The sequence below is a fragment of the Helianthus annuus genome, chromosome 9 (genome assembly GCF_002127325.2).
Source record: "Helianthus annuus cultivar XRQ/B chromosome 9, HanXRQr2.0-SUNRISE, whole genome shotgun sequence".
Taxonomy (NCBI): Eukaryota; Viridiplantae; Streptophyta; class Magnoliopsida; order Asterales; family Asteraceae; genus Helianthus; species Helianthus annuus.
The window spans coordinates 173,321,111-173,344,756 of NC_035441.2; the positions used below are offsets into that span (position 1 = coordinate 173,321,111).

At 34.5% G+C, this 23,646-nt stretch overlaps 2 protein-coding genes and 2 long non-coding RNA genes across 4 annotated transcripts; 2 read left to right on the forward strand and 2 right to left on the reverse strand.

Moving 5' to 3' along the window:
• Positions 1-3,123: 3,123 nt before the first annotated feature.
• On the reverse strand, positions 3,124-5,318 carry LOC110874973. The gene is made up of 3 exons (XR_002556396.2): positions 4,018-5,318; positions 3,436-3,917; positions 3,124-3,325 (listed from the first exon to the last, which is right to left on the reverse strand). It is a non-coding gene; the product is annotated as an uncharacterized LOC110874973 (long non-coding RNA).
• Positions 5,319-8,422: 3,104 nt separating this feature from the next.
• LOC118482239 lies at positions 8,423-9,305 on the reverse strand. The gene is made up of 2 exons (XR_004867857.1): positions 8,938-9,305; positions 8,423-8,840 (listed from the first exon to the last, which is right to left on the reverse strand). It is a non-coding gene; the product is annotated as an uncharacterized LOC118482239 (long non-coding RNA).
• Positions 9,306-13,595: 4,290 nt separating this feature from the next.
• Positions 13,596-14,263, forward strand: LOC110876792. The gene is made up of 2 exons (XM_035977128.1): positions 13,596-14,011; positions 14,074-14,263. The coding sequence occupies exons 1-2, from the start codon at positions 13,596-13,598 to the stop codon at positions 14,261-14,263; spliced, it is 606 nt and encodes a 201-aa protein (XP_035833021.1).
• Positions 14,264-20,734: 6,471 nt separating this feature from the next.
• On the forward strand, positions 20,735-21,694 carry LOC110879672 (dof zinc finger protein DOF5.4-like). Its single transcript, XM_022128187.2, has one exon. It carries the CDS (start codon positions 20,844-20,846, stop codon positions 21,504-21,506), a length of 663 nt encoding a protein of 220 aa, XP_021983879.1. The 5' UTR covers positions 20,735-20,843; the 3' UTR covers positions 21,507-21,694.
• Positions 21,695-23,646: the final 1,952 nt, after the last annotated feature.

The window sequence follows — 23,646 nt, forward strand, 5'->3', positions numbered from 1 at the left end:
GTACAATTGGCCTTAACGTACAATGCATATGCGATTTGAGTTCCGCATGTTATAATCCGCCAAACGAAAACCCGCATGTTATATATTATAAACCCGCATGTTGGAATACCTTACGTGATTGGAATCTTCTGATTTTGTGAACCGCATGTTGGAATATTCCGAGGTTGTGTACTCCACATGTTGGAATCATCCGAGTTTGTGAGTCTTCCGAGTTTGTAAGTTAAAGTCCGCATGTTATAACCTCAAATCCGCATGTTACGTGTTCATCGCGTACGCATCGTACGTTATGGCCAATTGTACATTAACTAACCCCTATATATATATATATAAGAGTTGGCTACAAAGTCCAAATTTTCTAGAAAGTGTAAAAAGTCATAAAACACCAAAATGTTAACCATAAACACACCCAAAACCCACAAATAACAAAATGAAGATTACTAAAACATCATATGTGTGGCTTGTGATTTGTGTTTTGGATGGTAAGGATCTGATTATCAAACGACAAACATTATTGTGTTTTATGTTAATTAGCATGTTGTAATTTATGTCCATAGTTCTATGATTGTGTGTTTGAAGTTTTTATGGACTATTATAGTTTGAATATAGTGTTTTAGTAGTTTTCACTCTGTTATGCGTAGGTTTTAGGTGTGTTTTATGACTGAAACTATAGTGTTTTATGACTTTTTACACTTTTTAGGAAATTTGGACTTTGTAGCCGAGGGTGGGAGTTGACTACAACGTCCATTTTTCCTACAAAGTGTAAAAAGTCATAAAACACCATAATGTCAACCATAAAAAACACTCAAAACCTACAAATAACAAAGTGAAGAATACTAAAACGCCATATTTATGGGTTTTGTGTTGTGTTTTGGATGATAAGGCTTTGATTATCGAATGACTAACATTAGTGTGTTTTATGATGATTATCATGTTGTGTTTTAAATTCATAGTTCTACAATGGTGTGTTTGAAGTTTTTATGGACTGTTAGGGTTTGGATATTGTGTTTTAGCGAACTTCACTCTGTTACTTGTGGGTTTTGAGTGTGTTTTTTGACTAAAATAGTGGTGTTTTATGACTTTGTACACTTTGTAGAAAAAATGGACTTTGTAGCCGAACTCTACCCTTCTAGCCGTACCCCACCCTCTGTGTGTGTGTGTGTGTGTGATATGGATTAAAACCTGAAAAATATTTATGCATGGAATATAAAGTGTCAAACCTACCCCTTTAGTAGTTTTTTTTCACTACATTAACCAAAGTGCGTGATTAGCTTTTTTTTTTCTTTGAGATACACATTTAGCACGTTTTTTGTTTCTTCTTTCTTGTGCGTTTTGTTCGATTGATGCTTTGTTTATGACTGGGAGCTCTGTTTGTTTTGTTAATTTTTAATTTTGTAGTTTCTTTTGTTAATGTGAATTGGTCGTTCTTTGATTTTCTTGCAGGGTTTTTGCTCTGGCTGTTTTAGGGATATAAGTTGCGTTATTAGCTGGTGTTATTGTGCATATTTTGGTTGTGGTAAGTGTGTTATGAAACTGTTGTGGTTCATAGTCATGTGATTTTTTAGTGTCATGTGTTTTTTGTGTGCTTGGAACGTCTGGATTAGGCATTATGTTCTTTTTGGTGATTGATGTTTGGATTTTTTTTTCAGAGTGAAGTGCTTTATGTTAAGGTTATGTTGAATGGTAACTTATTTGCATTTTTCTGTGTGATCTGTTTATTTGATGTAATCTTTTCATGTAATGTGTTGCGTTGATTTTCTGATGATGAAGTAGTTGGCTAGGGGGTTATATAGGTATGGTGTAATGGTGTTTTGTTTCTAGGATGTTGATTAGAAACAGTTAGGCTTGTGTATAGTAGGCTATTGAAGAGTCTGTGTAGTCGAAGGGTAAGGGTGGTCATTATTATTTATTACTATTGTATTGTTTTTGACTATGGTACTCGGTTCTGTATGGTTGATTTTGTTGGGTGTTGTCAAGTTAGTTTTCTTTTTTACCTTGATTTTATGCATATGATTAGTTAAATGTTTGATTATTTAGTAGCAAGTTGTTAGTCCAATGTTAAAAGCTGACTTTGTTGGTTTGTAAATTTGTAGCTGTTTTGTTTTTGTATTGTACAACGTGGAATATGTTTATTGTTGATAGGACTTTAAGTAATAAAAATAGGTGTTCGAATAGGCTGATTTGTTTTTGGCTTTTTGCTGGACCAGTTTTATGTTTGCTGCTAAGTAGAGTCTCTATGTGTTGGTGTATGTTTTGTTTTAATAGCCATACATTTATTTTTCTTTCATTTATTTTTGTGCGGCTCTTGAGATGTTTAGTTTAAAGTGAGTATCGAACTAAAAGAACCGAAAAAACATCATAATATCCATAACCAATGAAATCGGCATAGTTCTTGAACAAGTTTAAAGCATTGTAAAAGGTATTTCAAGTAGTTCTAAAAAATTCACTTTTTATTCCTTTCAACGACCTCTACCTTTAAAGACACCGAACAGGCACGTTCAAAGTTCTTCATCACTTTCAAAGTCACTCAATTCATTAGCATTGTCAATCGTCAGGTAGCGACCGCTTTTAAAACAATAGTTTGTTGTTCTCTTTAATGAGTAAGTCTTGTCAGCATAATCTCCGCGCCCCATCCTGTTTATGTATACTGGATATTCCCAGGTTGGGAATGTCGTCTTTTCAAACAATATCAGCCCGCTCTCTTTAGCCAATTTTTTAATGTTCCAGAGGCGATAAGGACCGTTGTAACCTTTATTGTCCTTTTGTATCGGTAAACTAGCCAGGCTGCCCTAGCAAAGAACCCACGTAATAGCGCCTTGTTATCCTTGCAATATAATCTTATTAGAACTGTTTTTAATAGAACTAAATCATCATTATTATTTTATTCTTACTCTATTATCTTCTTATCATATTCATAGCCATTCACATGCGCATGCGGTTGGTTGAATATGATTTGATGATATAGCCGGTGATTTATTCTTTCACAATACAAAGCAACATTCTATACAAAGCAACATTCTATAAATAAGTTGCAATAGAAAATCGAATCAAGTGGACGGACTGTTCATGTTTAATGACCTAATTACGATTTGCAACACTAGTTGAAAGTAGATCTAACAACGGATTTTTAACATTACAGTATGAAAAACGAATCTAAAACAATTAAAAAATATAAAAAGGCAAATAAAATCAACATTACAAAGCAACATTTAAAAAATCGAATCACATTGGACAAATTGCTCACGTTTATCTACCAAATTGTATCTGCCGTGAGGTGATTCAGCCATCTTCCTCTCCAATTGATGTGCAGTTTCCAGTATATGTGAACCTAAAAACATTACGATATCAAAAAGCACATAGAATGAACATTACAAAGAAATATTTTAAAAATAAGTTACAATGTATGAACACCGAATCAAATAGGACAGAATTGCTCACTTTTATAGACCGAATTGTATCTATTGCCGTCATTCAGAGGTGATTCAGTCATCTTCTTCAACTGATATGCAGGTTCCGGAGGTTGTGATCGGCGAGAGCAGATTCGACGGACTTGAAAGTATCTGGCGAGATTTCGTAGCGTCGCCATTTTAGAGAGTTCGATTTTGGAATTCAGTGTACCCCCAAACCGCCTTTATTTCCCCCAAATTGTTGACGGTTTTAGACTTTCAATTTATCCGTATTAGTCCCTTAAGTTTGATCTTATTATTAATTTCCCTCAAATTGTAGACGGTTATCGACTTTCAGTTTATCCGTATTAGTCCCGTAAATTTGACCTTATTAAATTAAAAAAAAAGTCACTCACTAACCACATCCACTTTTTCGGTTACATTTTGGTGTAATAGAGGGCATATACGCCATCACTTCTCTAAACAATTATAAATGAACTTTATTTTTTTCTAATAAATTCTAACAGTTCAAACCTGCACATAATTATATTCATATTTAGCATTGACAATTGGACATAAATTGATTCATTTAAATTTCTCAAACAACATTACTTCAAACATTTAAAGTAAGTACCTTATCAATGTTCACTGTTTTTTAGCAAGCAACACTACTCGAAGCATTTGGAGTAGTTACCTTAGGATTGTTTATTGAGTTTGAAGCATTTGATTCTCGACTAATATCAAGCGACATTATACATTCAGTGAGCTCCTCTAAATTAACTTCGTTAGAACCTACAAAATACAAACAAACATATATTATTAATGTAATATTATGTTATAAAAACCTTACAAAACACAAGGAAAATGGACATTACAACGATCTCCATATAACCAATCCTTTGTGCATATTATAGCCTAATCAGGGCCCAAACCCTCCGGGGCCCGGATTTTTTTTTACTAAAGTTACGTTATAGAACTTAAAATATATAAGTACTTAATTGGAAAATGACATGATGAGGCGCATGGTCTGGTGGTTCCCATGTCACTTTAATAGCAAGCAGACATTGAGTTCTACTCTTGATAGCTTCAATTTTAGTTGATTTTTTTTTCTTAATATTTGTTACTTATACATTAAATGCAAATGACATTAATTGACTAATTTGTGTTACATTGAATCAAAATGGGAACCATAGTTACTTCTCAAATCTAGTTTAAAAATGATTATTTATGTTAATTTCTAAAAATATTATTCAATCTACAACTAGTTGTGTGTTCCATTTCTTTTATGAAAAAAATCTTATTATGTTATTTTTTTCTTTCAACTCTGTGTGTTTTCTAAATAAATTTGTGTATTTTCTAAAAGTTTGTATTTTAGGGTCCCGTATTTTATCTTCGCACAGGACCCACAAATTTTCGAAGATTTTCGGAGACGACCATGTCTTGAGCGCCCCAACGGAACATATCTGGAAAATATTTATCTTTGTTTATCTTTTTTTTAGCATTAACCGAACAAATCTCAAGGTGTAATCTTGAAAACCCTTCATGAAAAGCATAGATCTGAGATTAAGTAGAGAAAAGATGTGATTGTTGCAAACAATAGATGGAAATATGGTGGGCGCCAGTGAAGAAACATGGGATCACCGTCGGGTAGGGCTAGGCAAAGTGCTCGTCGCTCACCGCTCGCTCGTCGCTTGCTCGGAAATTGCTGGAAAAATGCTCGCTCGATTTTTCACTCGGTTGTAAACGAGCCGACCGGCTCGGTTCGGTTTGTAAACGAGCCAAGCACGAGCAAAGGTTCGCTCGACTTGGTTCGGCTCGAATACTTTTATTATATATATACATATATATATATATATGCACAAATATATAGTTATTTTTATAAATATCACTATATTGAATATTGTAATTGTAAGGGTATTAAGCCCAAATTATCTATACCCCAACATCAAATCTAAGTCACTAAACCTAAGTTGTTTTGGTTTTGACTTCACACGTTTACTCACTCAAATCAAATTAAGTCACTTCACTCTTAGTTTTGAATGAAACAACTTCATGTTTATATTTGTTGAGCTCATATGTATCTTTAGTGAGTGAAAATTGAGCAAAAACAAGCATTAAATAATTTTGAATTAAGCAATGGTGACTTCTAAATTTAAAGTATTTGTATTAAAATTTAATTTAATATCGTAACTGAGCGAAAACGAGCAAAACCGAGCTGCTCGGTTATGAGTTCGAGCAACATTTTTTACTCATTTCCTTAAATTCGAACAGAGCCGAGCCGCTCGGTTTCAATTCGAGCAGAGTACAAGCAGACTCGGTTCCGCTCGGCTCATGAACAGCCCTACCGTCGGGGTGATTAGAACCGCTTTCTCTAAGAGACCTAGAATCACATCTTGGTCCTATCTGAACCTAGATCTAAAGAAAAGAGAAAAATGAGGATGTAGAGACGACCGCCAGCTACAAAAAGTGTTTCATGTCTCTTGCCCTAATAATAAGGTGAAGACCTTCTTATATAGAAAACATGTGCAACCTTAACCTTAACGGGCCAAGCCCAGTTAGAGGTTGTCTGTATAAGCCCAAATATAGTTAAATTATTAAGTTTAGGACAATATACCAAACATCATGTTTATCATATAATTTTCAAGAATGAAATGAAGCAATTTTGCTTGAGGGTGCATAACATGGGTTTTTTTTAAGTGAATAGAAAATCAAATCTAGTAAAAATATAGCGTATAAGAAATTCCTTCCAATTAGTTTTTGTTATTAAGGTCGTTAATTATTAAAACTATTTTATATGATATTGAAGTACGTATTCAGTTTATATGTACAAAATACAATTAAAACCTTGTTGAGCTAACTTTTTTATTATTTTCAATAGTTTAATAATTTTTTTACTTTGTTTTTGTAGAAAAAGTAGCCAAAAATATATTTGTTTTTTTTTTTTTCCAAAAAATTATGTGTTATGTTTGTCATTCAACACTTAAATAGTTAAATTTGGCGCAAGTTAACTTTTTTTTTGTCGCACGAGAAACTTACCATGCTTGAGGTTAAGGAGGCATTGTGATTTTGTAGTTGTGACAAGTCTTCTGGTCTGGAGGTTTTAGCTTTAGCTTTGTTAAAAGGTATTAGGAGGTTAAATCTTCGACTTTGTTAAGGATTTACTTTTACGCATGGTCGTCTCCGCAAATGTACGATTTTTTTTATCACATAATTCCTAAGACCAATAGCCCTATGTTTGTTACCGATTTTCGGCCTATTATCCTTATTGGGGTGTAATATAAAATTATTGCTAAACTTCCAGCAAAGCAAATCGACTAGCTAGGGTGATTGACTCTGTTGTGAATTGTGAGTTGTGAATAGGGATGAGTACCTGTACCCATACTAGTACCAAGAACATCGGTACCAAATTTGAACAAAATTGGGTCCCAAATACCATACTGAATATATTGGTATGGTACGGGTATTTCGGTACAGTACCCGCTTTGGTACCTGTTTGTTTTATTTTAGTTTTTGAGCACTCGTACGGATACTATATAGGCAAAATCGACATGAATATCAATATAGCACAAATACCAAATACGTAAAATTGGTATGAGTACCAATACGATATGGGCACCAAATAGGGAAAATCAATACGGGTACCATAAATACCATAATATGAAATAAAACATAATATAAAAAAACTTTTAAAGTTCTATATAAAATTTGGTAGCCGTACCCTTTTTACCCGTACCTGTACTCGTACCAATACCGATAGTACCGAATACCAAAATCAATAAAACCGGGTACCAATACATGTACCGAGTACCTACAATCGGTACGGGTATAAGTACGAGTACGGTACGGTATGGGTACGGGTATTTGGAAAAAAAAATCTATCCCTAGTTGTGAACTATCAGCTTTCATTAAGGGCCAACAAATTTTGGATGGGCCTTTAATTATGAATGAGGTGGTCAATTAGTATAAAAAGAAAAGTAAAAAAATAGTGATGCAAAAAAATTGATTTTGAAAAGGCCTATGATTTTTTTTTTTAAGTTGGAATTATTTGGAAACTATGATAGATTTTATGGGTTTTGAAAATGAATGTGCGCTTGGATTAGGGCGTACATGGAATTGCTACAGCTTCGCTTTTATCCCTAGAAAAGATTTATCCCTAAGTCAATATATTGTCGTGGTGGATGTTACTAAATCGTCTTCCTATGCGACAAAATTTGGTTGATATTCTATGAAAGGACATCTAAAGCTAAGGTTACGGAGTAAAGGAAGTCCCAGTCATTGTTCAGTTGCGTCGAGAACTTGGCAAATGATTAGAAGATGGTTAAATCTTGATTTCCCAAGCTCTTTGAAGCCAAAGAGCTTAATCTCTTGGTTTGATTCTATTTCTTTGATTAAGGGCATGTTTGGGTAAGCTTATTGAAACAACTTATTGACTTATTGGCTTCTTGGAAAAGTCAGGATTTTGTGACTTATTGACTTATTGGCTTTTCCCCCTCACATACACCCTCTTTGCCAAACATCATTTTAGAGCTTATGACTTTTCAAAAAGCCAATAAGTCAATAAGTTGTTTCAAAAAGCTTACCCAAACATGCCCTAAATCCAAGAAAGCTTTACCGAGGCTATTATAGTGTCAGGATTGTGGATACTTTGGAGGTTTTGGAATGAAGTCCTATTTAAGGATGATAATGGTTTGAAGAAAAGGTATGTTTTTGATTCCATAATTAATATCTCGTTTTTGTGGTGAACCATAAAGCAAACATTACTTGGATCGAGTGATTGCAAAATCCGCCCCTTTTTTTATAATTGTTTGTTTCCCCTCATCTAGTGTCTTACAAGTCGGGTCATTTATAAATTTATCTTCAGTCGTCTCAGAAAAAAACTACCATGACATTTTAATCATAACTAGATATATTAAGGAAATAAAGGCTTAAAAAGAGTATAATACCCGGATGCTCCCTGTGGTTTGGTAAAATAACACCTATGCTCCCTAACTTTTGGAAATTACATGTATGTTCCCTGTGGCTTGCTCGTTTGTTACTCGGATGGTCTCTGATGTGGATGGAGGTTAGTTTTTCCAGTTAAGTGGCTGTGAAATGACTTATTTACCCTTAATAATAAAACAAAATAAAATAAACTTTGATTAGGGCCCACTCTTTTTAGATTATTTTATTTATGAAACCCTACCACTACACTTCATCTTCAACCTCCATCCACAACCATCACCCTGGCCTCCACCAACCGTCGTCACTACCATACCCCACTACATTCACCATCATCCACTACCTAACACCACTCACCACCACCCACCTTTCACCTTCAGATCCGACAACCTACCTGCATACAACCAACCATCACAACCAGTCCACCTCCCGTCTATAACCACTACAACCACCACCATTCAAACGTACAACAATCCTCTCCAGCATAACCATCATCACTACACTGGCTCCGACTCCAACCTGTAACGCACAAGAATCATCTCCATGCTTAAATCCCTAATCAGACAAACCACTAATTCATACCAAAGTAAATCAAAACCTAATTTTAAACACGAACCTGATAAGCCCCCTAGCAAACTTGATGAAGCCCCCAAGCAAACTCAACCCAAATAAACTCGATGGCGATTCTTAGTGATGACGATAAAGACCCCGATTAAACTCAACCCATACAAACGCAATTATTATTTTTATACATCAATTGGTGACAAAATTGAAGCATAACAAGGGGAAACTCTGTGAAATCAGGCGCCGAGGTATTGGTTGTCTGATTGTATGTGAAATTGGACGACGGCGATGGGTGGTGTTTCTTCACCGGAGAAGATCAAAGGACGGAGGTCGGTTTATGATCAGATGACTAATATTTGATATGTTGGTGCAACACCATTGGATAAATTTCTTTTGATGAAGATTCGTGGAACTAGGTTTTTGAACTCTAATGATGATGATTGTCCAGGAAGTGGGAGAACAAATATATAATTTAATATTTAATTAATTTATTTTGTTTTATTATTAAGGGTAAATAAGTCATTCCACAACTACTTAACTGGGAAAACTAATGTCCATCCACTTTGGGGACTATCCGAGTAACAAACGAGCAAACCATATGGAACATACCTGTAATTTTCAAAAGTTGAGGACTATAGATTTTTTAGTAGCTAGGGTTTCCAACTACATGAAATTGAAAAGCCATCAAATTTGGGAGAACATAATATGAACAAACAACAAAATCAAATTTCATCCTAAACATAATTGAAAAACGCTTGAAAATCCGTTGTTCATATATCTGCTGCTTATTAAACATCGTTCCTTCTCACATCCTAGTCATGTTTCACCCACTGGAGTACGTCAATCGCTACCTGATGTGGCCTTCTTTCCGCGTTTGCTGGTAGTTGTTGCCACTGGTCCACCTCCTCCGCCATTCCCTCTCTTTCCCCGAGTCACTCTATCTCTCTTTGTTTTGAAGACAAAATGAAGGCACATGTGGGTTAAAACCTGAGTACATCATCAACAACAATATATTATGTACATTAGCATAAATTATGAACGACACTTTTGTATAATGGGGCAGATTCAAATATTACATGCATGGTAATTTATCATCGATTAATGAAACAGAACCATAATAAATATCACTTTTAATACCTATGAGTGGCAAAATGGGTGGGTTGGGCAAGTTTGGGTAATGGGTTAGGAAGGTTTGGGTTAAGATGGGTTTAGGTTAGGATGGATATATTAAGAAAAACGTCAGGATAAGTTTGAGTTAAGATAAGTTTGAGTCAAAATGGGTTTGGATCAAGATTGGTTTCAAGTCATGATATGCTAAAAGAAAATAAAATTAAAAAAATAAAAATATTCAAAAACAATACAAAATATAAAAAAAATTCTATAAAATAAAAAAATTCTACAAAATCAAAAAATTCAAAAAATTCTACAAAATCAAAAAACTCTAAAAAATCTAAAGATTAAAAAAATTAAAAAAATAAAACATTCTCAAAAAATCAGAAAAACTCTAAAAAAATTAGAAGTTTTTTCGATAATTTAGAATTTTTTGAATTTTTTAGAATTTTTTATTTTTAGAATTTATTATTCTTAGAATTTTTTTATTTGTAGAATTTTTTATTTTTTAGAATTTTTGATTTTTTTTGTATTTTTTTATTTCTTTTAGAATTTTTTTAATTTTTTTTTGTTTTTTTTTTTGATTTTTCAAACTCAATCCAAGGTGTTTTCATTGATTACCTAATAGTTTAATTAATATGTAAATCACCGATTTCAAATACACATCCTTCTCCGACTTCTGAGCCTTCTTTTTTCGACACCGATTAACCTCTGATTCTACTGATCTTAGCAACCTTATACATCAGCGGAGGTCAACTACTCCATTTTTGTCAACAACCATATTCTACTCGCAGGAGCCCTAATCTCGTAAATTGTTAGTGATGAACATGATCGAACCACTGTCATCGCTCTACTTGGTCGTTTACGACGATTGTGAAGTTTGAAAGAAAGTATTGAAAAGGTTGCAGAACAAAGAAAGCATTGAGAATTTTAGCAAAACAAAGAAGCATTGAGGAGGTTGCAGAAGTTTTGAAAGAGCAGCACATAGGAACTTTTGTCTAGTCTGCACCGACCTTTCATTTTATGGGTATATAAACAAATTTGTAACATTTGTAGGCTATGCAGGTTGTACCTTCTACTTAATTGGTGTCTTTTTAGGTTATAGACACATTACTTCACTTTTCAACACATATCATCATAGTAGAGACAGAGAGAAAGGTAAGGTCTGACAAATAGGAGCTTGGGAGAGAGAGAGATAGAGATTGGCGACGATGATGGTGAATCTCCGTCCCTATTCATCACCGCCACCATCCCCGGTTTTTGCAAATATTTCTTTCTATACAACTTCACCACACATTTGCAAAAGTTGTACAAACATTTTCGTGCAGATCTTTCGGACATCTTTAAATACTCGTTCCATGCATCGATTGTCGTCCCGTAAGCCGGTTAGCAAATTGCCGCCGTGGATTTTTGCATGGTGGTGAAACCCCTTTTGCCTCTAGCATCGAATCTTAATGTAAAAAGGGGGTCAAACCTCGACATGTCATCGGCTGTACATACGAACAACCGACGACTCATTCGGAACCGATGTTTAAACATAGCAGCCGTGTACAAGGGTTCGTCAACAAAGTAATCAACCCAAATAAAAATATAATGACATAAAAATATAATAACGACATAATAAGTGAGTGTAGAAATAAATATATAAATACAAATATAAACTAACCGTCTCGGTCTTTGTTTATGGTCACTTGCCTAGTTTATGGTCGTGACGTGGTTTCTTCCTCTGCAATGATCATTTGTGCCGCTTGCATTATGGTATTTACAAAAAAATTGATCAACTTCACCCGAAGATAAAGAAGACGTTGTGTGATTTTTTACATAGAGTTTGAGAATTTTAAAGAGTGGGTGTGAGTCTTTATTATTATTATTATTATTATTATTATTATTATTATTATTATTATTATTATTTGGTAAAAATGAAATGATTGATTGGTTTATATAATAAATAAAACTGATTTTTTTTTTTTAAAAGAATAGCCTTTGTTCAACAACAATATTTGAAAAGAGGAACGTCGGCGTTTTCCGTTGGGAAATATAATACTAGTTAACCTCATTCAATTCAATTTCTTTAATATTTGTAGTGATATAAGTTTTCTTATTGTTTATAGAGTTAAATGCCATTTTAGTCCCTGTGGTTCGGGTCATTTTGCCAGTTTAGTCCAAATGTTTCATTTTTCGTCTGTGGGTCTAAAAAGGTTTCATCGTTGCCATTTAGTCCGCTGGTTAACTTCATCCATTATTTCTGTTAACGAGAAGGGCAATTCGGTCATTTTATATGGCCGAATTGTCCTTTTAGTTAACAGAATTACATATAAAATAACCGAATTACCCTTCTTGCTAACAGAAAATGGATGAAGTTAACTCAGTGGACTAAAATGGCAACGGTGAAACCTTTTTGGACCCACATGCGAAAAATGAAACCTTTGGACTAAAATGACAAAATGACCCAAACCACAAGGACTAGAATGGCATTTAATTCTTGTTTATATTTTGCAGTTTGAGGTGATGGTTTATTTGTTGAAATATAAAGACAAGTGGGCTGTACTGGTGTTGTGTAGCTGTGGCCTGGGCTGAGTTGAAGTGATTAGTTGGTGGGCTCAAGGGAACGCGGGGTTAACCCAATTGATATGTTTGGATCCAGACGCAATCGAGAAATGCTTCTTTATCTCTACCCAAAATCAATCATGAACAAGCTCTCAAAATTCCCAAAAATTCACTTCCCCATTGACCTAACGTTGATTTCTCCATGGAAGAAATCTTCATCCACACGTAGGGGTGTTTGGGTTAGCTTATTTTGGAGCAACTTATGACTCGTTGACTTATAAAAGTAAATAAGTTGTTTTTTGAGTGTTTGGGTTAGCTTATTTTGAAGAATTTTGTGTGTTGAGAAGTTAGCTTTGAGAAGTTAGCTTTTGAGAAGTTAGAATTTCTAACTTCTCACTTTTGACTTATATAAGTTAATAAGTAATTTTGAAAAGGAATCCCAAACCCCTGTACAATACACCCTTTGAATTTCACTCAAATCCCAATTCACCCGCACTACAAACTTTTCCCCAAATTCAATTCAAAAACCCCATTACTCAATTCTCAAAACTGTTTTGTCTTGCTGTTCATTTGGTCTGAAAATCGGATCCTCTAGGTTTATTACATCGATTCGAACATGGGTTTTGTTTGCATCAGAATCTTTGTTGATTTTTGGGTTGTTTTTCTTTTATTAGGGTTACTAATCTATCGTTTTGTCGCTAATTGGTTAAAAAGAATGTATTTTTATCGTAAATTTCCCCTTTTGAGATATGGGTCTTGCTTCTTTATATCATAGTAATCTCTTTTAGGTGATTATGTTAATTTTCGGGTTTAATTACAAAATCAGTGTGTTTCTGGATATTTGGGGTTTTTGAATTTTCTTCTGGTGTTAAACTTTTGCTTGTTTCTTGATATGTATCATAATTTTTTGACTGTTGTATAATTCTTAAGGTTGTTGTTATCTTTTTGGCAATTAGAGTTTTGGATTATTCTGATTATGGTATTTACTTTAATTGTCCAAATTTAGGGTCTTTTAAGAACTCAACAAGTTTGGGGATAATGATGATGTCACATATGGAATCAAATGATCTAAGATGGCCAAATGTAAGATTGGGGGAACTAGGAGATATGTCTGCTGCTTTTAAGAATGGATTTTCTGATATGATGATGAACACCTTGTGGGTGTACGTACTCGAGGAATCACAAAACCATCAACTTTCTGGATTCCCTGTTCAAGAATCATCCGAGTATAATACAGTTTCCAATCCTGCGTTATCTTCTTCGAGGTTGTTGGTTGACGTGAACCAAAACAGGGAGAATGACGATCCAAACTCCATGAAAAATACAGAAACGGTTGAATGTAAAGTGACCCAAAAGGCCCGCCAAGCAAGAGATGCAAACGGACCGTCCCATGGGACTTCAAATCAACTTCTTCTTTGGATCTTTACGGGTTGGTTGATAATCAAGGGTCTGCTAAGAGCAAATGACCGGTTTCCAAGAAGCAAAAGAGTGAAAATCTTGGAAACAATGATCTCATTTCGGGATTCGTTAGTGTAAATAGTGTTGGTAGATGGTTAGAAGATGTGGGGTTTGGTAGATATGCAAGTGTGTTTGAAATGCATGAGGTTGACGAAGAAGCATTGCCGTTGCTTACTATTGACGATTTGACGGAAATGGGTGTTGTTGCTGTTGGGGCTAGAAGGAAACTGTATGCTGCAATATGTCAACTTAAGGGGAAGTAAAGGAAAAACAAAAACCAGACATGTTAATGTAAGTGGTATGGTTTTTCGACATGTTTTTTTGTACACACTTTCTTGTTTTTTGACCTGCTGATAGGTGTATTTTAGATAACAATAGAGTGAGATGATAAGTCATTAAGCTGTGTTTTTTTTTTTAGTAGGAGTGGCCATTTTGTTAAAGGTCAAAATGTGAAAAAGATGTTAACTTGTTCCAAAGAATTTGAAAATAAAAACTGCAAAACAAAACAACCATGATGTTTGATAGTTTACATGATAGATTAAAGATATATAGGTAATAAGAAATAACATAGTAACATATATTTACTATTTACAAAGTTGTACTGTTAAACAAGATAAGAAACACAATTACATACATTTATAATATAGAACTATAATTAAGGAAAATAGGTAGAAAGGCCAAAAATCAAATAGAAAGCATGGTTTTTTTTTTTTTTTTTGTGAGAAGTCTGAGAAAACATATGGTATTGATCTGAATTACATCTTCGTCATCTCCATGGTCACCCTTGCTCCACCACCAACACCGATCCAAAGCACTCATGGTGGGAATCCATCATCAAAGCCCGATCTCGCTTCCACCTCTTATCCACACTCTTATCTAAACCCGACTCCCACAATCCGACTCGCAACCACCACCGGCTCCGGTGACGATCCTTAATGCAACTTGCTCTACGACACCTTCTCCTCCTCCAATCCAGACCTCCGTCTCATCGTCCTCTCAGCCATCCCCTTAATCGCCGGTTTATACCTCTCTCGCATCCACTCTCTCCAAACCCTAAGTCCGTCACTCGCCGGATTCGATGCAGGTTTACTCGTGCACTCTGTTCCCGAGTCTTATTTAACAGGGGGAGGGGAAAGAAAATAGATGAAAATATGAAAGAAAAAACCATGTTTCTGAGATTTTTTAAGGATAGAAGGGGAGGGAAAAGGGAAGAAAACTTGTTAATATATTTATCCTCCCAAATTGGAGAGATTAGGAGAAAAAATATTATTAATTACTAAATTGCCCTCATATCTAACTAAAATGTTTTAAGTTTAAAGGGTAAAATGGTAAAATTGTTTCTTTCTTTTCTTTTCCTCCTAACTCGGGAACTCACAAAATGCTTGATTTCTTCTCTTTTTCTTTACTTTTTATTAAACTCGGGAACACGAAAAAAATCACATTTTTTCCTTCCCTTTCTCTCTTAATCTATTTTCCTTCCCCTTCCCCTCCCCTGTTAAATGAGACTGTTGAACATAGTGGTGGTGTACTTATTGGAGAAAGTTAAAACTGTATATCACATAGTGGAAGTTAAATGCATATGGAAGAACATTTACGACATAATTAATGATTTGTGCAAGACAGAGAAGTGATATGGATACACACAAAAAAAAAAAAAAAAATCTATAATCGATAACAAAAAGAAAGTTTTAAAGTACAATATCAGAAGCTAAGGTGAGACATTTTTATACAGATAATTTGTTAAGATTTAATAAAAATGAATCTGTAAAATTATTTCCAATAAAGGGAAGTTACAGTTACACCCCATCCGTACTGACTGTAGCATATAAATTTACAAGACTGGACCTGCAGAACCCCAAAACGGCAAAACCCGAGAAACCGAAACACTCGAAGGAACCAAACACAATCACTCGCAGCTAGCCTATCCCACCCAGCCGGTATGCATTTACCACCAAACGCATCCGCTCCAAGTGACATAAGATTCTTTCAAAGCCACTGGTACAATTTTCACTCTTTGTTGTCTTTTACATACATACAACAATATTAATGACCAATATTCAAGACAGAACCACACTAATAAAGTTAGTAAAGTCAAATAAAACAACCCGAAAATGAAAAGAAATTATGATAAAGTTACCAGTCAGGTAGTGAACCAAAGCTGACATGTTTCGTTTACAACCCTACCCTTAAAACACGACAATATGAAACTCAAACAAAGATCACCAACAGGATGAGAGATAGAAAACCCTATGCAACACAATTCTAGAAAAATGAGCATGTTTAAAACTGCCTGAAAGTAAGGGATAGATGGCCAGATCTAAGTCCTGCTTCGAATTGTAGTGGCTTAGGAGTTGTGTATTGAGCGACTTGCATCACCCCGTAATAAATAAGTCTGGACTTGCCACCAAATATCAACACATCACCAGAATTCAACAAAATACATTTTAACTTATTTTCATCTCTAGTATGGCCATACACAAATTCAGCACAGTCGCCTATGGCGATGGAAACCACAGGCAATCCTCTTCTGAGACTATCGGAGCTCTCATCCAGATCCTACATTCAAACACAACTCGAAAATTAATCTACCATTTTAAAAAGTTTAACTACAAATGGGTCTATTATGGTCACATTATATATGCCGTGCCAAATACCTTATGTTAAAAAGGGTTGATACCATTGTGTAGAGTTCACATAATCATCATGTGTCACATACATTACGCAAAAAAAAACAAAAACCATAGTTGTAAAAATCGCCAGGCATAGTAAAGCCGGTGGGGTACAGACTAGCGATTAATCGGATTGAAATTTTTATAGGCAACTTTTCAAACTCATATACACAAACACACTCTCTTCAAAGTTCACATAGTTCAAATACTTCAGTCATAAACAATTGAACTTAAAAACATAACAAATCAAGTACTTAAAAATATAAACGTTAACATATTAGTTCAAATACTTCAGAAAAAAAAAACAATGGGCTAAGTTGGGTCGATTTGGTACGCCTTTGACCGACTACCAATTATTGGGTCTGACTAGGTGAAATTAATCAGTGAATCCCGAATTTTACTAACACCGAAAATAATCTATAACAATAAGATGAAAGACTCGGAGTATAGGCTTATATAACTTAAATGATGACAAAACAAAACAGGTTAATTTAGAAAAAATAGTCTAAAATTTAAAAGTAGTTTTTAAAAAAAGTGCTTGGATTAGCTTATGGGGAGTGAAAAACCAACAAGTCAATAAGTTATTTTTTAAAAAGTGTTTGGCTTAGCTTATTCATATAAAATGACTAAAATTGATGGGGAAAAGCCAATAAGTCATAACCAGCTTCAAAAAATCACTTCTTACTAACTTTTCCTCCCTATACAAAAAGTTATTTTGAAAATTGCTTATGAGTTTGCCAAACGCTTTTTCTCCATATTAGCTTTGTGTAAAAGTCAATAAGTTATAAGACCACCCGTAGTGGGGCGTGATTTTTAAAAAAAATTGAAAAATAACGCCCCAAAACGCGCCCCTAACCATTACACTAGGCGTTATATAAAAAAAAAATTCTGAAAATGATGTTTGGCGTTATAATGAAAACGCTCCATGTGCTGCATGTGGCCAATGGGCATTTATTCCAATATTTGACCAGCCAATATGATTTAAGTTGCTTTTTTTTGTTTAATATTGGAAGGGACATTATTTGGGCATTATCCCCACTATACCACTTTTGCTATAATGCCTCATTGCTGACTAGGACGCCACGTGTCGGATAATGCCCCATGGTGGGGCATTATAAGTTGTTACCACTACACATGGTCTAAGGAGGTGTTGAAAAACTTAGCCAAACAGCCCCTAAAGAAAAAAATGGATATGTTGCATAGGTAATTTTTCTTAAAAAATTCACATGAATGAGTTTATTTGGATTATATTCCAACCTTAATGTGTCAAATTCAAAATACCTACAGTTGAATTGAAATGGTCTATTTTCTTTTAGCTTAGAGTCCAACACCAAACCTATATAAGATGAATGGAAGTTCACATTCACAAAAAGACATCAAGCATGCAAAAAAAAATTATTAATTTTGATGGTGTAAGATTACTTTGTATATTCTAGAATAGAATGAAGATTTTATCTTAGTGATTCATCTAGCAGTAAAGACAATCATACACAATGTGAGCATACTACAGATTGAAAAACATTCGAACACTTTTTCTCCTTATTAGCTTTTTGTAAAAGTCAATAAGTTATAAGGCCGGCTCTGAGAATTCATGTACCCTGTTCGTGCTCGAAAAAACGTGCCCTTAGGAGTTAACGAAATTGGGTATTGGGCTCACTAAAGGTCTAAACCTAATGCCAATGGGCTAATAACTAATTTAAACAAAAAAATAGTTTTGTAAGCGGGCCAATGTTGGTGTTTGTATGGGTATACCTTATTAATTTATTTATTTTTACATAAACCTATCGAGCTTTTTTAAAAAATAATGTGCCCTTCAAAATATCGGGCCCTGGCCGGTAGTCCTCCCCGCCCACCTTCAAGGCCGGCCATGATAAGTTATAAGGAGGTGTTGAAAAGCATAGCCAAACACCCCTAAAGAAAAAAATGGATATGTTGCATAGGTCATTTTTCTTTAAAAATTCACATGAATGAGTTTATTTGGATTATAATCCAACCTTAATGTGTCAAATTAAAAATACCTACAGTTGGATTGAAATGGTCTATTTTCTTTTAGCTTAGAATCCAACACCCAACCTATATGAGATGAATGCAAGTTCACATTCACAGAAAGACATCAAGCATACAAAAAAAATATTAATTTTGATGGTGTAAGATTACTTTGTATATTCTAGAATAGAATGAAGATTTTATCTTAGTGATCCATCTAGCAGTAAAGACAATCATACACAATGTAAGCATACTGCAGATTGAAAAACATCCAAACACTTTTTCTCCTTATTAGCTTTTTGTAAAAGCCAATAAGTTATAAGAAGGTGTTGAAAAGTTTAGCCAAAACACCTCCTAAAGAAAAAAATGGATATGTTGCATAGGTCATTTTTCTTAAAAAATTCACATGAATGAGTTTATTTGGATTATATTCCAATCTTAATGTGTCAAATTAAAAATACCTACAGTTGGATTGAAATGGTCTATTTTTTTTTTCTTATAATCCAACACCAAACCTATATAAGATGAATGCAAGTTCACATTCAAAGAAAGATATCAAGCATGCAAAAAAAAAAAATTATTAATTTTGATGGTGTAAGATTACTCTGTATATTCTAGAATGGAATGAAAATTTTATCTTAATGATCCATCTAGCAGTAAAGACAATCATACCAGTGTTTTAAAAACCGGTAAAATTAGGAAGCTATGTCACCATTTACCCAAAAATAAACACACACCATTATCGTATAACTTTGAAAAATACAAATTATTCAAAATAAAGTGGTTTACTATGTATTTAATTTTTATCATTTCTCAAAAAAAAAAAAAATCGTTACTTTATTCTCGATCTTATCTATACCTATTTCAAATTAAAATATATTTAACTGATTAACATTTATCTTTTTGAAAATAATTAACATTTATCTAATACTTAATTAGTCTGTAACGTATTTATAAATTGTAAAACGTTAACAATTTTTTAAGTATTTGTATTTATTGTACTAGTCTTAATGTTTTTATCAATAAACGTGTACATAATTTATTTTTAAAGTTTGCATTATTTATATTTTTTACTTATAAATAGTTTTTATATATCCCTCATAACTTTTTTACACGACTACTACTGCTCCGTTTACCACCATGCCTTGTGTATCAACACTATAAATTTCAATTTCATAGGCAGTGTGTATTTGGATTTGATGTTATTATTATAGATGCTTTTAGTTGCACTGATGCCTAGGGTATAGTTTTCTATATGTTTTATTTATTATTTTCTATTAACTTATTAAAATTTGCTTAACTTTCCTTTTGTTTTCATTTTGTCGAGCTTAGGTTTTGGCCAAAACAACAAAAACAGGATAGTTTCTTGAAATATCGATTAGGCACTTCTTGAAAACTTTGTACTTGCAATTTTATGTATTTAAATCCGCCATTCGTTGTTGAATTGGAGTCCAAACTTGCAATTTTATGAATTTAATTTAACTAGGGGATTTCCCCGCCCGCGTTGCGGGGCACTAAGCCGAATATTTCTCTATCATAACATGTACGTCCGTGTTTTGGTTACCTGTACATACTACTTATAACACGATCTCAAAAAAATTACACCGAGTCAACCAAATAAATTAAAACACTATTATACTTTTGCTTAAGGAAAACAAAAACGATAGAAAAACTATAATTTTACACTGGGGGCAAAATTGTAATTTTTAAAGATAAATGTTATAGGTATAATATAATGCCTAGGGTATAGCATTTATCCCGTGTCCATGCTTAGTTCATAATTTATACCATTTAATCTCCAGCCAAATATTAAGAAAACCCCAAAACCGTAAACGTCGGCTGACCGCTGATGAGTTATCATGGAAATGCCATTAAAAAAAAAGTTATTGTGGAAACACGTCATAGTTCCACTTAACGTGGAGGAATGATCACCCACCCAAAATGGCGGCACCTATTTAACCACACCTGCCTCCCCCACATTTTTTTTTTTTTTTGTTTTTTTCAAACAGGGTCATTTTCGTAAATGGACGTCTAACCACTAAATCATATTCTTTTAGATCATGGGATGTGGACGCTCACATATTTCCATTCCTAGATATTTCTTATTTTTCATCCTCCAAGTTCCAACCACTTGCTCTTTGCTAAAGTCTGTGGATTAAATTTTCACAACACAATTTGAAAAAAAAAAATGCAGGATATACAATCCATCCGCAATAGAGCGGGTAGTTTGTTTGCTGGTGGTGATCGCGGTAGTTGTGGTGATTTAAAGTGTCCGAGGTGTGGTTGTTTAAACACCAAATTCTGTTACTACAACAACTACAACCTTTCCCAGCCGCGGTTCTTCTGTAAGGGATGTCGCCGCTACTGGACCAAAGGCGGTGTCCTTCGCAACGTCCCAGTTGGTGGTAGTACCCGTAAAACCAAACGATCAAAGAAAAAGAGCTCAAGAAGCAGCAGCAGCAGCAACAGCTCCAGCTCCATCAAGATCTCGCAGGAAACGACACAGTTTACACTGGCTGAGGCAGTACCGACGGTGTTTGATCAAAGTTTGGAACCGCCTGTGCTGACCGACAATGTTCACAAGTTGTATTCCGAGATGGGGACGTTTGGAAGCTTGATGAATTCATCTTCTGATGAGTTAACTGTGGGATTCTCGTCCGTGGTGGAACCGGAAGTGTCACTGTTAATGCAGCAACGAGATCAAGATCAGAGGCAACAATGGGATTGTAAAAGGGGTGAGTTTGAATATTCTGGGTTAAGCAATGGTGGAGATGTGATGGAGGATTGGGGTTCGTTTGATCAGTCTTATTGGTTGAGTAATTCTGATCAACAGCTTAATTATCTTCTTTGATGACTCCAGGTTAAGTTAACTCAATTTCTGATTGGTTGAATGCATTGCAACACTCAAGTAGTTTTGGTGTTGAAAGCCGTTACATTTGGCATAAACTTTTTAACTTATGTGAAGTTTTTTTTAATTGGGCTTCTATTATCTTACTTGTAAAACTTTATGTCTCTACTGATTTCACAAATTTCGGTACCTCTTACTCATTGCCCACTGGTTCCGTATATGTGTTCAAAACTATGTGTTTCATTGAATGATTGAATGTGAAAAAAAAGGTGTCACATAGAGTGGGGGTTTCGCCTTTCACACCGATCAATGTAAGTTATGGAGAGGTAAAAAGTGAAATATGGTGATGGGTTAAGATGACTCTAAATGATTGGTTGTATATAAATTAAAGTAAAGAAAAAGAGAAATTAAAACCTCTTTTAGCCCCACGCCTACGATACGCTCCACATTCGCCCCCTAGCACCCAGTCATGCCCCTGGCGTTGTGGTGTTCTGCACCTTGGTTTACAATGTGACGGAGCCTAGCACCCGGCCCCAGAAACACATACTCTAATCGTATATGGTTTAAATTACTTGTTATATCATTATGCTCTTAAATTCATCCCAAAAACTAACTTAAATTATAGAAATTTTCAAAAACTAGTTATACTTCAACGTGCTCTATATTTTGTTTAACACTTTTTAAATAATTTCAAGTTTTTAATAATTTAGAAATATATGTATTTATAAAAATACATGATACATTAATATATATGTTTTCAGTTCGAGTAAAATATATGATGCTTGTTTTTGGTAATTAGAATTGCTTTCGATCAAACAAAATTATTTTTAACTATTCATTAAGTTGGGTGGTGTGGAGTGATGCCCCACCTCCACATCAGCCAATAACGCCCCACCTCTACCCTATGGGCGCCAAGGGGGGGGGGGGGGGGGGCTAAAGAAGTGCCAAAGGGGCTCTTGTAAGTGTAATATTAGGTCTTATTGGAAGGGGGGAGGGGGGGGGGCTCTTGTGGACCCCATATTGTAGGTGAAGAAGCCAATCAAAATCCCACATTTGGAGGGGGCGCCATTCATAGACAACCCACACCGGATGGCCTTAAAAGAGAGTTAAACTTGAACTTGTTCAAATACAACGCTTTTAATTACTTAGAAGGTATACATGTAATTTACAATCTTTTACAATTTTTAAAACTTCAAATCTATGGATTACAAATAAAAAAGACCTACTTCCTTTTCGTCTCTCACCTTTTCATGGGTGTGATGGTAGGAAGTGTAATTGGTAGGGAGGCACCGGTGTGGGACTGTTGACGGTGGACCATAAATGCGTCTAGATGGAGTAGTTAAATGAACCTTGACAATGTGTACCCGACCTATTTAGATGTGTAGTTTGAATGCAAAGTACAAAATGGTGTTTGAATATTGAATATTGGTTTTTCGTAACCCCACAAGTACATCAACAATTCAATTACCAATCTGGTTAACAATAGGAATATTTCACATGTGTCTTCTTCATTTCACATTAAGGAATGAGCTATCATCTTATAATGAATTCATTCAACTTTTAATACACCATGTGCAATTGTGTTTCCTTCTATTCGATTTTATTCTACATTTAAAATCACATCATTCGAACCAGGAAAGTGATAATCAAAGCTCCATGATCATCCATTGCGACTAGTCAGGTATTAAAAGTACAATAAATTGTACACCTATAGACTAAAATAACCAACTAACAAGAGCATGATATGCGACGAAGCACTTCACATCGCTACAGTCAATTTATTTATTTATTTAATGATGAACATTATTGAAACAGTAGTCAACTCTTGGTCTCATAAATGTCCCCCTTGTGGATAGAAGTCATGCTAAGTTTGACAGTTGACACTACTCTACTTGCCTCCCTCTAGAAACATTCCTAGACTTACCCTTCGTCGGATTTGTATATATGTTTATAATTTTCAACAATAAAAGCATAAATAATGAAATGTAACTTCCGACCATTCATACCAACCAATACTGTTAGCTTTACTCAATACAATATAAGATTTGAGCATTCACATTCTTAATATTCTTCTAGGCGCCGGTCACTAAATGCTTGAATTGATTTGTGATGTGTTCATTGCTGCATACTTGTTTAACTTATG

Excerpts from the sequence above, each read along its gene's own strand:
- LOC110876792 (XM_035977128.1), top strand. The coding sequence starts at position 13,596 with ATGGAATCAAATGATCTAAGATGGCCAAATGTAAGATTGGGGGAACTA. Across the intron at positions 14,012-14,073 it reads CTGCTAAGAGCAAATGACCG|TGTAAATAGTGTTGGTAGAT; the intron begins GTTTCCAAGAAG and ends GGGATTCGTTAG.
- LOC110879672 (XM_022128187.2), top strand. The coding sequence starts at position 20,844 with ATGCAGGATATACAATCCATCCGCAATAGAGCGGGTAGTTTGTTTGCT.